The sequence below is a fragment of the Cervus canadensis genome, chromosome 5 (genome assembly GCF_019320065.1).
Source record: "Cervus canadensis isolate Bull #8, Minnesota chromosome 5, ASM1932006v1, whole genome shotgun sequence".
Classification (NCBI taxonomy): Eukaryota; Metazoa; Chordata; class Mammalia; order Artiodactyla; family Cervidae; genus Cervus; species Cervus canadensis.
The window spans coordinates 47,221,439-47,238,431 of NC_057390.1; the positions used below are offsets into that span (position 1 = coordinate 47,221,439).

The 16,993-nt window shown below is 44.3% G+C and overlaps 1 protein-coding gene across 2 annotated transcripts in view; it reads left to right on the plus strand.

The window, feature by feature from the left end:
* Positions 1 to 16,993, plus strand: part of IL1B (interleukin 1 beta) — a 36,808-nt gene that overhangs the window by 11,580 nt on the left and 8,235 nt on the right. For both annotated transcript variants that reach the window (XM_043468801.1, XM_043468802.1), the window contains exons 2-3: positions 16,047 to 16,149; positions 16,758 to 16,819. In XM_043468801.1, the coding sequence (XP_043324736.1) occupies positions 16,773 to 16,819 (47 nt within the window). In that variant the 5' untranslated portion in view covers positions 16,047 to 16,149; positions 16,758 to 16,772. The remainder of the gene's footprint in view (positions 1 to 16,046; positions 16,150 to 16,757; positions 16,820 to 16,993) is intronic.

The following is a 16,993-nucleotide window of genomic DNA, read 5'->3' on the forward strand; positions in this document are numbered from 1 at the left end:
GAAGCAAAAGCAGAGGGGGCAGATAGAGAGGGGGGATGTCTGTGGGCTAGAGGTTCTGATAAGGGTGAATAACTGGTGCTTTGAGAGTGGGGGAGTGAGAAAGCAGGAATGCTGCAGGCAGAGAACGGGACGCCTGCATGCATGATTGCTGAAATGGAGCCTTTCCAAGAGGCATCCAACCTTGGCGGTGGCCAGAGTAAGGCTTCTTCTGCCTGGAGTATTAATTCCTTATATTCAAGGTGATAGTAAGTGGAAATATTAGTCACTCAGCTGTGTCCAACTCTTTGCGACCTTTTCCAGGGGAGTCTTCCCAACCTAGAGATCGAACCTAGGTTCCCTGCATTGGAAGCAGATTCTTCACCGCTGAGCCACCAGGGAAGCCCGTGTTCCTTGATTAAACCATCTTTAATCCATCTTTGTATTCCCAGCAGTACTGAAAATACTACATGGAAGGTAATGATAACCTTTGGGAAGGGAGGAGGATAAATTATGAGGGATGTGGGAAACCTCAGGAAACCCCTGCGCCGTAAGCCCACTTGGGGTTCCATTCAGTCAGAAGTCTCAGGGAACTCATGAGACAAAGGAGCAGTGATGCGCACCGGGGAACAGGATTCCCCAAGTTCACTGCAGCCCCAGGTCAAGTGAGCTCTTTAGGAGTCACTGTTGCCAGTTAGCATTTTCCAGTCTTAAAGCATACATACTCACTCACATGGCTTCCCAGGTGGTGCTAGTGATAAAGAACCCGCCTGCCAAAGCAGGAGACTTAAGAGATGTGAGTTCGATCCCAGGGTCAGGAAGATCCCCTGGAGGAGGGCATGGCAACCCACTCCAGTATTCTTGCCTGGAGAATCCCATGGACAGGGGAGCCTGGTGGGGTACAGGATCGCAAAGAGTCAGACACGACCGGAGCGACTAAGCACAGCACAGCGCTCACTCACAACCAACAGTCCCTGTTGGATTATCGCTACAGTCAGAGATTCAGTGGCAGCGGTGGAAATGAGGTCACTCTCACAAGGAAGGGACAACTTCTCATTATGAAGGGAATGACATCTGCAGGCAGGACAAGGAGGGCAACACTGTATCTGATGCCCTCCTTGGTCTTTTCAGCTCACTGATTGAGTGCCTCCTGGAATCCTTTATTCAGTGTTAACTCAGCCGGTTCACTGAGTGCCTGCCCTAAGCAAGGTGTCACAGGAGAAGGCGAGGTGGACAATTTTGTCATGGCCCCCTAGGAACTTACAGACTGGTGGGGAGGGTCAGCTATGTCCCCAAACCATCACACCCAAAGCGGTTCCCTAGTAACCAAGAAGGACGCTGTCACCTGGGGAGATTAAGTTAAAAGGTTCAGTTCTGGGTATCCATGTGACGAGTTTGTTTGCTTGTTTGTAGGCTTGCTTTCTCATGACTTAGAACTTAAAAGAAGTCAGAGGAAATCTCCCTGTCCTGTGACAACAGGAGCCTGAGGTGAATCCAGTCGTACTCTTGATACTTTAAAATAATGTCTCCTAGGAAATCACCCTCTGGAAAGAAAGAGTTAAAGAACTTGCTGGAATTCACAGAAACCAGCCAACTCCTGAGAGCTGGGTATTTACAAGACAACATAAGAGCTAAGTGGTCTGACAAAACCACATGTGCTCAGCCAACCTGACCGCTGTGGATTCAGAGGAAACATTGAGAATGTATTCCCTTTTCCCTCCATCTCCACTCACACCAGCCTAGTCCGCTTGTCAACAACGTCATTTATAGAAAAGACAATAGGCAGGGCTTCCCTGGTGGTCTCAAGGTAAAGAAGCCACCTGCTTATGCAGGAGACACAGGTTTGATCCCTGATCCTGGAAGATCCCACATGCCTCAGAGCGATTGAGCCCATGTGCCACAGCTACTGAGCCCACATGCCCTAGAGCCTGCAAGAAGTCCACCCACCTCTGCAATGAGAGAAAGCCCTCGGGCAGCAATGAAGATCCAGCGCAGCCAAAAATAAATTAATTAAATTAAAAAAAAAGACAACAAGCAGGGGACTGATTTCAAGTGGCAGGAACTGTGTGAAGAACATGGCCTTGGCTGACACTGAGATTTCAGAGTCCTGGGGTTTCCCGGGGGCACAGTGGAGCACCTCATGCTCTCTCCATCTGAACATACAGCATGGGTGGGAGGACCTCGAGCCGGAAGTTGGGTACCTGAATGGGAGTCTGTGCTTTGCTGGATCTGGGCTGGACCCTGGGCCAGGCTGGTCCCTCGGCCATCGGCTGCCCTGGGGAGCTCAGGAGGAGACGTCTGATCAGGACATCACAGTGCCTTAAGCCCCTGTGAAGTAGGACCCTATTGGGTAAGGTCACTCTCTGGACTGAGCAAGCAATTTTAGAAGGAACTCCCATGAGGAACTGAGAGAGGCAGGGAAACTTGCCCCATCAGCTAAAGTAGTACAATCTCCCTGGCAGGACCGAGGGACATGAGCCGCCCACCCAGAGGCACTGAATTGAATGACACTAACTTTCCAGGGCCTGCATCCTTTGGAGAAGGAGGAGTAAGACCTAAACAGAATCCAGAGAGAATCAGCCATCCAGAACTTGCGAAGGATGGTCTGATCAATCCCCAATTGAACAACAATTGTTCATCACATACCCTGGCCTGGGGACACAATGAGAATACAACCAGTTTCGATTGTCAGTAAACAGCAGATCCAAAACCAGTCCATCCTAAAGGAAATCTACCCTGAATATTCATTGGAAGGACTGATGCTGCAGCTGAAGCTCCAATGCTTTGGCTACCTGATGCGATGAGCTGACTCATTGGAAAAGACCCTGATGCTCGAAAGATTGAGGGCAGGAGGAGAAGGGTGTGACAAAGGATGACATGGTTAGATGGCATCGTTGACTCAGTGGATATGAGTTTGAACAACTCTGGGAGACAGTGAAGGTCAGAGAAGCCTGGCATGCTGCAGTCCATGGGATCATAAAGAGTAGGACACAACTGAGTGACTGAACCACAACAACAAATTTTGCATTGGGGTACAGCCAATTAACAATGTTGTGTTAATTTCAGGTGGACAGCAAAGGGATTCAGACATACATATACTTATATCCATTGTCCCCCAGACTCCCCTTCCATCCAGGCTGCCACATAACATTGAGCAGAATGCCCTGTGCTATAGAGTAGGACCTGAAGACTTTTGTAGTTTCTCCAGACACCATATAGCCAAGGCCAGCGCTGCTCTTCCTCACAGTCTCTTGTCCAGAGTGAGGGGATGCTCACCCCACTCCTTTCCTGGCATTCTCGGGTCCTCAGCCCTGCCCTGCACTAAATGACCCTTCCCACCAAAGTCCACAAGTCCCCCAAAAGCAGCCCAGCATGCAGTCTGGAGCATATGCAGCCCACAGAGAGCTGGAACATGTTTCTCTCCCTCCTGTGGCCTGGCTGTGTCCCTGAGTGTGGAGAGGAAAAGGAGACGACAGCTTCATGATGTTTTATATCTGTCCCAGCACTGCCATATTCCATCTTAAATTATGGACGTTTGCAAAAACTCCCTGAGGACAGCCATCATGTCTCGTTTAGTTGTGTTACGCTTCCTCTGTGCATACACACATACACACACAAACACACATCAAACTGGTACCTGGTGTGTTGAATGAATGATGGACATTACCTTACCTGACCTGACCTAAACTTTCTCACCCCAACCTGTCATCAGCTCTGACTTCATCTTCCTAGAATTCCTGCATTTTCAGAGGAATTTGAAAAGCCCTCAAGAAACACTTCAAAATTGCCCTGTTGGAGAAATTGGAGCATCTTTCCAGAAATTTGCCTCCAGGGTATTTCTGGTGAGACCCAGATCACCTGTTTGTGGTTATGGGGGGAGCTCCCATTACCTGCCTGTCCCAAAACTAACTTCATAAAAGGGTCAGAGTTCCCCAGAGAAGCAGGTGGGCCCTGCTCTGACACAAGACCAAGCAGTAAGGTGTACACTGTGCCTTCATGGCAGGAGCTGAGCTTCTCCCAGAGGGTAACACCCCTGACTGGGCCCAGAACCACTCTCCCGCTCTAAGAGTCTGGAGGGGCCTATTTGTTGCTGAAGAGTTCATTCTGGGATGGACATTGTACTTCTGATGAATCTCTGCTTTTCATGCAAGGAGATTCTTTTCTAAGGAAACTCTTCCCCATTAGAGGAAGCTAGCATAAGATGGAAGCAATGAGAGTGGCATGGTGTGATCACTCCTGACTTTCATACATTTGGTCAACCAACATTTATGGAGCACCATTACGTGCCAGGCACAGAGGTCAAAGCTGTAATAATCCCAAGCCTGCAACAGGTACATTTATAGTAAGGAACTAAATGGATGGCATCACCGACTCAATGGACATGAGTTTGAGCAAATTCCAGGAGTTGGTGATGGACAGGGGAGCCTGATGTGCTGCAGTCCATGGGGTCGCAAAGAGTTGGACATGACTGAGCAACTGAACTGAACTGAAATGTCCGTCAATAGATGAATGGATAGAAAAGATGTGGTACATATGTGCAATGGAATATTACTTGGCCATAAAAAGGAAGGAAACTGAGTCATTTGTATAGATGTGGATGACCTTAGAGTTTGTCATATACGGTGAAGTCAGAAAGAAAAAAATACAGTATGTTAACACATATATGTAGAATCTACAAAAAATGGTATGTGCATGCTAAGTTGCTTCAGCTGTGTCCAATTCTTTGCAAACCTATGAACCATAACCAGCCAGGCTCTTCTGTCCATGGGATTCTCCAGGCAAGAAAACTGTAGTTGGTTGCCATGCCTTCCTTCAGGGGATCTCCCCGATCCAGGGATCGAACCCATGTCTCTTATGTCTCCTGCATTGACAAGCAGGTTCTTTACCCTAGCGTCACCTGGGAAGCCCATAGGAAAAAATGGTATAGATGACCTTATTTGTAAAGCAGAAATAGAGATACAGATGTAGAGAACAGACATATGGACATGGGGGAAAAACAGAGGATGGGATGAACTAGGAGAGTAGGATTGATATATATACACTACCATGTGTAAAATAGATAGCTAGTGGGAAGCCGCTCTATAGCACAGGGAGCTTAGCTCAGTGCTCTGTGATGACCTAGAGGGATGGGGTGAGGGGGACAGGGTGAGATAGGTCCAAGAGGGAGGGGATATGTAGACATATAGCTGACTCACTTCATTGTACAACAGAAACTAAAGAACACAGTAAAGCAATTATGCATGTGTTAGTCACTCAGTTGTGCCCAACTTTTTGCAACCTCATGGACTGTAACCCCCCAGGCTCTTCTGTCCATGGGATTCTCCAGGCAAGAATACTAGAGTGGGTTGCCTTTCCCTTCTCCAGGAGATCTTCCCAACCCAGGGATCAAACCTGCATTGCAGGCAGATTCTTTACCATCTGAGTCACCAGGGAAGCTCCAAAAGCAATTATACTCCAATAATAAAAAGAAAAAATAGTAATGGAGACAAGCAAATAAAACACAATGAAGGAGGCCTGCAGAGGGTGTTAGAGGCACATCATAGGTAAGAAGGGTACCCACCACCCAACTTGGGAAGAGACTTGTCATGGAGGAGGCAAAGCATGAGCCTTAAGGACTAGGGTTTGGCCAAACCCCAAATAGGAGAAGCAGGTTTCAGGCCAGAAAGAACAGGTCGTACCAAAGCCCAGAAAGGTCACCACATTCAAGGGACTGCAAATAGTTTGGGAGGGCTGAAGCGTGGGCTCAGAGAGGAAAGCGGAAGACTCCATGATGGGACTTGTCTGCCCTGCTTAGGAGGGCTCATCCACAAAGGGGATGGGAAGCCAATGACAGGACTGATACAAGGGCTTGGGTCCCAGATTTGTTTTGTGATCTCTGTGGCTGGTATGTGGGGAATGGATGGATGGAATTTCCATGGCAGCAAGTGAACCAATTAGGACATGATTGAAATAACCTAGGTGAGAAGGAAGACTTGAACGGTAGTGAGGTATGGGGATGAAGAGAAATCTACAGACCCCAGGCATTTAGGAAGCACTCAAGAAAGACCCTTTCTAGGAACTGGGATACTTTCTGATTGAATGCCTTTTCCAGTGAGAGAGGAAGTGGGGAAGGGGAGTAGAGAGCTTCCTCTTTTAATTCTAAATATTTTTGAATTACTTGAAAATCTTAAAATGAGCATATATATTAACAAAGGGCTTCCTAGTTGGTGCTAGCGGTAAAGAACCCATCTGCCAAGGAAGGAGATGTAAGAGACACAGGTTCAATCCCTGTGTCAGGAAGATCCCCTAGAGAAGGGAATGGCAACCCACTCCAGTATTCTTGTCTGGAGAATTCCATGGACAGAGGAGCCTGGCAGGCTACAGTCCACAGGGTTGCAAAGAGTCAGACACGACTGAAGCGACTTAACACACACATGTATTAACAAAAAGCCCAAGAAAGGTATTGGAGTTTTTTTTAATTTATTCATTTATGTTTGGCTGTATTGGTTCTTAGTTGTCACATGTGGGTTCTCCAGTTGTGGTGTGCAGGCTCACTAACTGCGAGGCACATGGAATCTTAGCTCCCGGACCAGGGATCATACCCACATACCCTGCATTGGAAGGCAGATTCTTAACCACTGGACTGCCAGGGAAGTCCCAAGGATATTGGGACTAGTTCTAGCATATAACTTTCTGCCTGTGCACATCATCAATTAACTTTGATCATTTCCAGAACTATCATGTCAAACATCACTCTATAAAAACCTAATTTGAAAAACGGGTTCTATGTGACGGTTCCACTGATGCTTTAAAGGGAGGTATTGATTTTCTAGCCTTCTAATATTAGGGCAAGAAAGAAACTCCAAGTCAGAGGTTGGTGAATTCTGTAATATCTATCCACTGTATTGAAATTTGAGCAGAATTGTTATAACACCTTTACACAATCAGACATCCTCGTTCAGTAATTAGGGGAGATAATCACCCAGAGTTTGGGTTACTAGACTTAACCAGTACACCCAATAAATCCTGAGTGACCTTGCTGAGAACTTCCTCTCCCAGAAAATAGAAAACTCAGTTCTAGCCAATTCGGAGAAAATGAGTCAAGAAGTGAAATTAAGTAAGCCATAGAAGGAAGTGGCCAAATTGCCTTTGATTATGTAACAACCAGCGGGTAGAATACACAACAGAGAGTTTAGGAGAGATGCATTTTATCACAGATTTTAGGAGAGATGTATTTTTTAGCATCATTTTTTTTTTAAAGGTGTAAGATTCTGGGGGTAGAAACCCTAAAAGGATTGTTTTGACAGTGCTATAGCAAAGTCTTAAGGAAAAAGGATAGAACAGAGGAGATCAGGCAACACAGCGGCCAGAGCAGGTAAGAAAGTGAAGAGGAATAAGGAAGATACTCAGAAAAGGGAAGAGAGAGAACTGAGAACCCAGCTGGAAAGTCCCTGTGGTGCCCTGAGAGAAGGAGAAAGACTCAAACTCACACAACTTGTCACAGGTGGGAAAAGGAGGGAAGAGTCCACCCTAACCCTACTAGGCCAGTGTAGAAACACTTAGGGGCAAACACGCAATCTGCCAGGGCGACATCCTTTGGAATATAACTGAATTATTGAGAAAGGAGCGGAAAGATGGACACCATGGACATCACAGGAATGGGGCAAGAAGTGTTCACGACAATAAATTAAGAGATTTAAAAAAAAAAAAAAAAAAGGATCTGGTTTGGGTTCAGCAAACCCATATCTGAGTCATGATTTCAACACTTGCTAGTTGTTTGGTCTTAGATAAATTACTTCTGTTAGCCTTAGTTTCCCCACAGGTGAAATGGATCGGTACTGTTTACCTTAAAGTTCAAAGGTAAATAGTGAAGACTAAATAAGATAATGAGATAAAGGTGCCTGGTACTTCAGTTCAGTTCAGTTCAGTCGCTCAGTTGTGTCCAACTCTTTGCAACCCCATGGACTGCAGCACGCCAAGCTTCCCTGTCCATCACCAGCTCCCGGAGCTTACTCAAACTTATGTCCATCGAGTTGGTGATGCCATCCAACCACCTCATCCTCTGTAGGTGCCCAATAAAAGAAAGCTTTTTTTCCCCCTTTTTTTTGCATTGACTTTTTATTTTTGAGTTATAGTTGCTATACAATATTATATGTTACATGTGTACAATAGACTGTCACAATTTTTGTAGGTTGTACTCCTTTTATGAGCTTCTCTGGTGGCTCAGTGGTAAAGAAGCCACCTGTGATGTGGGAGACTCGGGTTTGATCCCTGGGTCAGCAAGATCCCCTGGAGGAGGAAATGGCAACCCACTCCAGTATTCTTGCCTGGAGAATCCCATGGACAGAGGAGCCTGGTGGTCTATAGTTCATGGGATGGCAAAAGAGTCAGACATGACTGAGTAACTAAATGAAAATAATAACTCCATTTATGGTTATTTATAAAATATTGGCTATATTCCCTGTATTGTACAATATATCTTTGTAGCATATTTTATATCTAATAGTCTGTACCTCTTACTTCCCCACCCTTATACTGTCCCCTCCGCCTTCGTCTCTCCTCACTGGTAACCATTATTTTGTTCTCTATATCTGAGAGTCCACTTCTTTTTTGCTACATTCACTAGTTTGCTTTTTTTTTTTTTTTTGGCCACACCATGCATCATGCGTGATCTTAGTTTATTGGCCAGGGATCAAACCCATGCCCTCTGCTGTGGAAGTGTGGAATCTTAATTACTCGGCCACCCAGGAAGTCCCAGATTCCACATTTAATTGATTGTAAACAGTATTTGCCTTTCTCTATCTGACTTATTTCACTAAGCATTCAGTTCAGTTCATTTCAGTTGCTCAGTCGTGTCCGACTCTGTGACCCCATGGACTGCAGCATGCCAGGCCTCCCCGTCCATCACCAACTCCCGGAGTTTATTCAAACTCATGTCCATTGAGTAGGTGATGCCATGCAACCATCTCATCCTCTGTCGTCCCCTTCTCCACCTGCCCTCAATCTTTCCCAGCATCAGGGTCTTTTCCAGTGAGTCAACTCTTCGCATGAGGTGGCCAAATTATTGGAGTCTTAGCTTCAACATCAGTCCTTCCAATGAACACCCAGGACTGATCTCCTTTAGGATGGACTGGTTGGATCTCCTTGCAGTCCAAGGGACCCTCAAGAGTCTTCTCCAACACCACAGTTCAAAAGCACCAATTCTTCAGTGCTCAGCTTTCTTTATAGTCCAACTCTCACATCCATACATGACTACTAGAAAAACCATAGTCTTGACTAGACCAACCTTTGTTGGCAAAGTAATGTCTCTGCTTTTTAATATGCTATCTAGGTTGGTCATAACTTTCCTTCCAAGGAGTAAGCGTCTTTTAATCTCATGGCTGCAATCACCATCTGCAGTGATTTTGGAGCCCAAAAAAATAGTCAGCCACTGTTTCCCCATCTAATTTGCCATGAAGTGATGGGACCGGATGCCATGATCTTAGTTTTCTGAATGTTGAACTTTAAGCCAACTTTTTCACTCTCCTCTTTCACTTTCATCAAGAGGCTCTTTAGTTTTTCTTCACTTTCTGCCATAATGGTGTCATCTACATGTCTGAGGTTACTGATATTTCTCCCAATATCCAATTGGTATTTCTGCAATCTTGATTCCAGCTGGTGCTTCATCCAGCCCAGCGTTTTTCATGATGTACTCTGCATATAAGTTAAATAAGCAGGGTGACAATATACAGCCTTGACGTACTCCTTTTCCTATTTGGAACCAGTCTGTTGTTCCATGTCCAGTTCTAACTGTTGCTTCCTGACCTGCATACAGGTTTCTCAAGAGGCAGGTCAGGTAGTCTGGTATTCCCATCTCTTTCAGAATTTTCCACAGTTTGTTGTGATCCACACAGTCAAAGGCTTTGGCATAGTCAATAAAGCAGAAGTAGATGTTTTTCTGGAACTCTCTTGCTTTTTCAATGATCCAGCAGATGTTGGCAATTTGATCTCTGGTTCCTCTGCCTTTTCTAAATCCAACTTGAACATCTGGAAGTTCACAGTTCACGTACTAAGAGCATAATACCCTCCAAATCCATGCATGTTGTTGCAAATGGCAAAATTTCGTTCTTTTTACGACTGAGCAATATTCCATTGTGTACACGCACCATATCTTCAGTATCCATTCATCTGCTGATGGACCCTTAGGTTGCTTCCACATCTTGGCAACTGTAAATAATGCAGCTAATGAACACTGAGGCTGTGTTCATTTCGAATTACTGAGGCTGTGTATCTTTTCAAATTAGTGTTTTGTTCTTTTCAGATATATGTCCAAGAATGTAATTGCTGGGTCATATGGCAGTTTTATTTTTAGTTTTTTAAGAAACCACACTGTTTTCCGTAGTGGCTAAACCAATTTACATTCCCACCAATAATGTGGTAAAAGTGTCCCCGTTTCTCCCTATCATTGCCAACATTTGTTATTTGTTTTCTCAGTGGTGATACCATTCTGACCTATGTGAGGTGATATCTCACTGTGGCTTTGATTTACATTTCTCTGATGACTAGGTGTGTTGCCTGTTGGCTATCTGTATTCCCTCTTTGGAAAAATATCTGTTTAGTTCTTCTGCCCACATTTTAATCCAGTTGTTTGGTTTTTTGGACCTTGAGTTGTATAAGAAAGGACAGCTTTTTTTAAAGTATCATCTCTAAATCTGCATACAATAAAAATGGTGTAATACAATGGTATATGACAGGGACACGCATCCTTCAGTCTATAGGCCATACCCAGTTAAGCCCATCTGTTTACATATTACCCATGGCTGCTTTCTCACAATGGTGGAGTTGAGTTGTGAACAAAGCCTAAAATACTTGCTACCTGGCTCTTTCTACAGAATGTTTCTAGACCCTTGGGATAAGTTGTATCAGAGTCACTGATGGTATGTTTATGGCCAGCTCTCCTATACCCATTATGTGTGCAAAGAGATATAGAACACAAAGTTCTTGGTATCCATCTCACCTACCCATGGTTTTTCTGCTAGATCTAAAGGAAGGGCAAGTTTTCACTGGGTTCTCAGAGGTGAAAAAAGATCTCATCCTATAGGAAGAGTCCACTGGAGACCATATACCTCACTGAATTGAGCCTCCTGCTTAAATAGCTAAGCCCTCCTTGTTCTAGATGTGGAGAAAAGATGGAGCATTCCTGGAGTCTGTCCCCTCTCTGAGTACTTGGGTTCAAGGGGGCAGGAAGCAGACCCAACTAAGATGTTGCTCTGAAAAGAACAGAGGTCTCAAACCTAAAAATCAGACTTCCCAATCCCAAATAATACCCAGTGCAGAAGGAAAAGGAGTCATGTATCCAAGGTGACAGGTGTGGCTATATAGGACATTGTTTACACTTTCGGATAACAGAAAGACCTACAGAAATAATGGAAGGAAAATGACAGACTCTTAGGAAAAATGTTAGGAAGTCAATGCTGAGGATGAGAAGGGACTTGGGGAAGATGGTAAGGTTGGTCATGGCCTCCAACATAGAGCAGACATCACTACATGTATCAAGACGATATAAGAACTAACCCATGATTATTTTTCCTGTCTTCTTGTTCAAACTGAGTGAAGACCATTTGGGTGAGACCAACCTTAATAAGAGACGCTAGATGCCCAAGATGAGGCATAGGATGGTACCAAGGCACACGCTGCTCTGAGTAAGGCCAGGGTCCTGTCTCAAAGGAATGACTCAGCAGAGTAGTAGGCAACTTTGAGCTGAGAAGAGCTTGGGTGACTCAACAGCTGAAGAATCCCCCAAAAGCTGAAGCTCCCTATGACATCCAGGATTGCCAATCTCCCACTTCTGCTTGGTCCATTCCCGGGTTGTCTGCATCTCCATCCCCATCGTCATCACTCTTCCAGGCCCTCCCTCTGTGCAACTACATCTGTAATGAGACGTTTTCTGCTTATTGGGGACCGGAAGGAAGTCCTGGGGCCTGAGTCGTCCCCTTGGAAAGACAGTTTTTAATACAGGCATTGTGCAATCTGTGTGCTTGACACAATAAGAAGTTTCACTTCCTGAGATGGACAGAATGCTGCCAGATTTTGTGTCCAGGCCACAGGGCCGGGATGAGACAGGGCAGAACTGTAGCGATTACTACATCAAGGGGCATTGCCCCATGGCTCCAAAATTTCCCTTGAGCAGAAAGAATGAGGGCTCATGCACTCTGGATACTGGTGGATGAAGAAGATGGAGAAGTAGTTTCATTCCTGACCTCTATCTCAAATCCCAGAAACAGAACGGATTCATTCAGAAATGGTGCTTGAGTCCCTTGCCTACTTCTCTTACTGCTGCGGGCTTTCATCTTCCTTCACTTGGCTTCTAATCACATCACCAATTCTGATTCTCTGTCAGGAGAACCCACAGAGCTACCAGACCACCAGGTCCCCAGCACAAAGAGTCTGAGGAAGGTGGTAGTTCTTTCAATGAGACTTGAGGATCAAGGGTTCATTTCCAGAGTGGATCCTGTGATGGCAAAACAGAGTCTGCAGAACCAGACCTCCAGTTTTATGAGGGCTTAGACTTAGGAGATGACTACAGATCCCCAAACCCACAACAAATGGATGTACTGAACAGGTTGCAACTTTTAGATTCCATGTGGAACATACAACATCCCGAAGATGGGCTTCTTGCATCTACCTTCCTGATATCAAGATTTATTGTGATTGTTGTTTAGTCACTAAGTCATGTCTCACTCTTTTGTGACCCCAAGGACTGTACCCCTCCAGACTCCTCTGTCCATGGGATTTTCCAGGGAAGAATACTGGAATGGGTTGCCATTTCCTTCTCCAGGGGATCAAACCCATGTCTCCTGCATTGTTGCGGCAAAGTTTTACTGCCAGAACTTGCACATCACACAGTGTGCTTGTCCTGGCTCTAAAAGTTCACAAGCTCCTAAGGGAACCTGGTAAGTGAGCCAGGTTCTGATTCAGTGCTATAAGTGCTATGGGGTTTCCCTGGTGGCTCGGTGGTAATTTTGCCTGCCACTGAAGAAGACACAGGTTCAATCCCTGATCCGGGAAGATCCAAATGACATGGAGCAACTGAATCCGTGAGCCACAACTATTGAACCTGTGCTCTAGAGCCTGGGAACTGCAACTACTGAGCCAGTGTGCTTCAACTACTTAAGCCTGAATTCCCTAGAGCCTGAGCTCTGCAACAAGAGAAGCCTGTGCACCAAATCTAGAGAATAGGCCCTGCCCGCCAAAGCTAGAGAAAGCCCATGTACAGCAATGAAGATCCAACACAACCAAAAATAAATACATAATAAAATTATTTTTTAAATGTGCTATAATATAGGTGACAAAGAGGGTAGAGAAGGCATCGTTCCTAGACTCCACACACCAGTTTTGACCTGATTATTTATTCATTCATTCTTCCAGGGCTACCCTGGGGCAATACCCAGGCAGGCATGCTTCTGGTGTCTGAGTTAAACAAAGTCTGGTGCATTTCTGTACCCTTATAACAAAATACCTAAAAGAGAAATAAAGAAAACAGTGCCATTTACAAAGCATAAGAAGCAACAAAATACTTAGAAATAAATTTCTAAGAAGGCGAAAAGACAGGTACACTGAAAATTATAACACACTGATGAAAGAAATCAAAGACATGAGTAAAGGGAAAGATATCCCATGTTTTGGACTAGGATAACTAATATTTTTTAAATGCATTTTATTTTTAATTAGAGGATAATTACTTTACAGTATTTTGATGGTTTCTGCTATACATCAACATGAATCAGCCATAGGTATACATATGTCCCCTTCCTCTTGAATGTCCCTCCCACCTCCATCCCCATCACACCCCTCTAGGTTGTCCATACTACCTAAAGCCATCTATAAATTCACCACAATTCCCATCAAAATTCCAACAGCATATTTCACAGAAATAGAAAACAACTCAAAAATTTGTATGGAATCACCAAAGACATTGAATAGCCAAAACAATCTTAAAAACAACAAAGCTGAAGATATCACACTTTCTGATTTCAGACTATTGTTACAAAGATATATATCTCAATTTAGAGATATATAACATGTATATAAAAGATTATTATTTAGCCATAAAAAATAAAAGAAGAAAATCCTACCTTTGTGACAACACAGATGAACTTGAGGGGCATTATGCGAAGTGAAATACGTCAGAGAAATACAAAAGCTATAGATCCCACCTATACATGGAATCTTAAAAAAGAAATAAAAGCAAAGCTCACAGGAACAGAGAAAAGAATAGCAGTTGCCAAGGGCTAGATGAGATAAATGAGAGATGTTGGTCAAAGAGTATGTATGATGCTTTCAGTTTTAAGATAGCTAAGTTCTGGGAATCTAAAGTACAGTATAGCGATCATTATGAACTGTACTGTATTACATATCTTGTGGACTTCCCTGGTGGTTCAGGTGGTAAAGAATCCACCTGCAATGTGGGATCACCTGGGTTCCATCCCTGGAGGTAGGGAAGATCCCTACCCAGAAAGGAATGCAGAAAGGAATGGCAACCCACTCCGGTATTCTTGCCTGGGAAATCCCATGGACAGAGGAGCCTGGTGGGCTACAGACCATAGGGTTACACGACTGAGCAATTAACACTGCACTGCACTGTATAATATAGCTGAAATTTGCTAAGAAAGTAAATCATAAATGTTCTCAACACTATGTGTATTATATATGTATATATATGTACACACATATAGTACATATGTATATTTGTATATATGTATACGTTTATGAATGATTAAACTTTTTGCTATATGTATATATATATATATACATATATATACACACATATGATATAAAATCATCAACTTGTATACCTTGTGCTGTACTTAGTCGCTCAGTCATGTCTGACTCTTTGCAACCCTGTGGTCTATACCTCACCAGACTCTTCTGTCCATGAAATTTTCCAGGCAAGAATACTGGAGTGAGTTACCATTTCCTTCTCCAGGGGATCTTCCCAATCCAGGGATCGAAACTACATCTCCTGCATCTCCTGAATTGCAGGCACATTCTTTTCCTCTGAGCCATCGGGGAAGCCCCTGTTGAACACCTTAAACTTATACAATATTAATGTAAACTGCATTGTAATAAAGCTAGAGGAAAAAAAGGTCTAATGTCTAACAACTCTTGGAGCTACCAACAGATATAGTCTCAGCTGAATATTCTTATTTTGAAATTTTTTGCTTTTCAGACTTAACAGAAAAAAAAAATTCTGTTAGGCAAAAACCATCTCTGCAGTTTTTATGCAGCTCCACCATGAGGCATGCGGGATCTTAGTTCCCCAATCAAGGATCGAACCTAACCCCGCTGCAGTGGAAGTGCAGAGTCTTAATCACTGGACCTCCAGAAAAGACCCCAACATCTCTGCATTTTAAAAAGGGAATGTGATTATGAAATTTATTCACAGTCTTTCAAACAGGTTCTCAATCCAGGCTTGTTTCACTGTCCATCAAATATTGATGTCGATTCCATATGCAATCGGCTAGGATACCAGCACCTGGTCAGAATGGGTTGGATGAGCTTGTCTCCAAGGTTCCCCCAGCTCCATCTGAAGCCTGCACCCCTGCACAACGGTGTTTTCCCTGCCTTGTCCTAGCAAGATCAGATGTCTCCCCAGAGGCTTCAGTAATTGACCCAGAGCCTCCAAGGTAGAAAACAGCATGATGGGTTCGGAATTCGCAGGGTTACTGTCACTTCCCTCTGCTCAGTTATCCATCTCCAAGTGAGAAGTTTCCTAAACTTAAGTAAAAGGAGTGAGTGAGGGAGCATTTTCGTGTGTGTGCCTCTGTGTGTCCTCCACTTTGTCCCCAGAGATCCAAAATTAAAACATCCTTCTAATCTAGGAAAACCCACTATTTTTGTTTGACATCATCAGAAAAACATATATTTGCATAATGACACATTTGCAAGAATGTGTCACGGTTTGCTACCACTTTCTCTCCCAAGAACTGGAGAATTATTTCTCTCCCAGAATTTACCATCAATTCCCTTTTTTTTTTTTTTTTTTTAAACTTGGTTGTGAAATCAGTTAACCAAAGGGGAAATCTCTCAGCTCTCCACTTCTGCTTTTGAAGGCCATAAAGCAGTGTAGGAGAAACCAGCAGACAGTATACCTGCTTGGAGGCACAGCAAGCCACTCGGGGATTCTATTCTCTCCAGCCAACCTTCATTGCCCAGGTACCACTTTAATTCTTCCTTCTGACTAGGTCTTAAAGGAGTCTCTCTCTCTTTTTTCTGTCTTCCTCCCTCTCTCTTCTCTTCCCTCTCTGCCTGACAGCTGGGCTTTCTGCAAAACTGCCAGTTGTGTTATAATGCCATAACTTGCAAAATAATAGGGGAATTAATACCACTTATCTAGCAGCTGGCATCTGAGAGCTCGGGACCCTACCTCTGCCCCAAATCACCTAAGAGATCCGCTCCTGGTTTGGGTTTGGTTTAGCAAATGCTTTACTCTGGACCCCTGTGGCTCAGCTGGTAAAGAATCTACCTGCAATACAGGAGACCTGGGCTCGACCCCTGGGTTGGGAAGATCCCCTGGAGAAGGGAAAGGCTACCTATTCCAGTATCCTGGCCTGGAGAATTGCGAAGAGTCAGACACAGCTGAGTGACTTTCACTTACTCTAAACCCAAAGGATGATTTTCATGCATTCACTCATTCATTCGAAAATGGCTTCTTTGCCTGCCTGCCAGGTACAAGATGCTGAGGGCAATTCACATGTAAAGAAGGCAGTCCTCATGGGAACTGGCATGGCAAATTGTCACTCATTTTTCTCCTCTTTGCACAGGTTTCTGAAGCAGCCATGGCAACTGTACCTGAACCCATCAACGAAATGATGGCTTACTACAGGTAAGTGGGAAAATTGATACCACTTGTGTGAGCAGGGCTTTCCTCTCAAGAGTGGATTTTTACATGCGGTTAGAGACCAGATTCATCTCCCAAACTGCCTCTTACAATGGCAAGCAGGGTTCCAAGTCAACCTGGTTTAAGGACTGATGTCCCACTGCAAGTCCAGCCATGGCA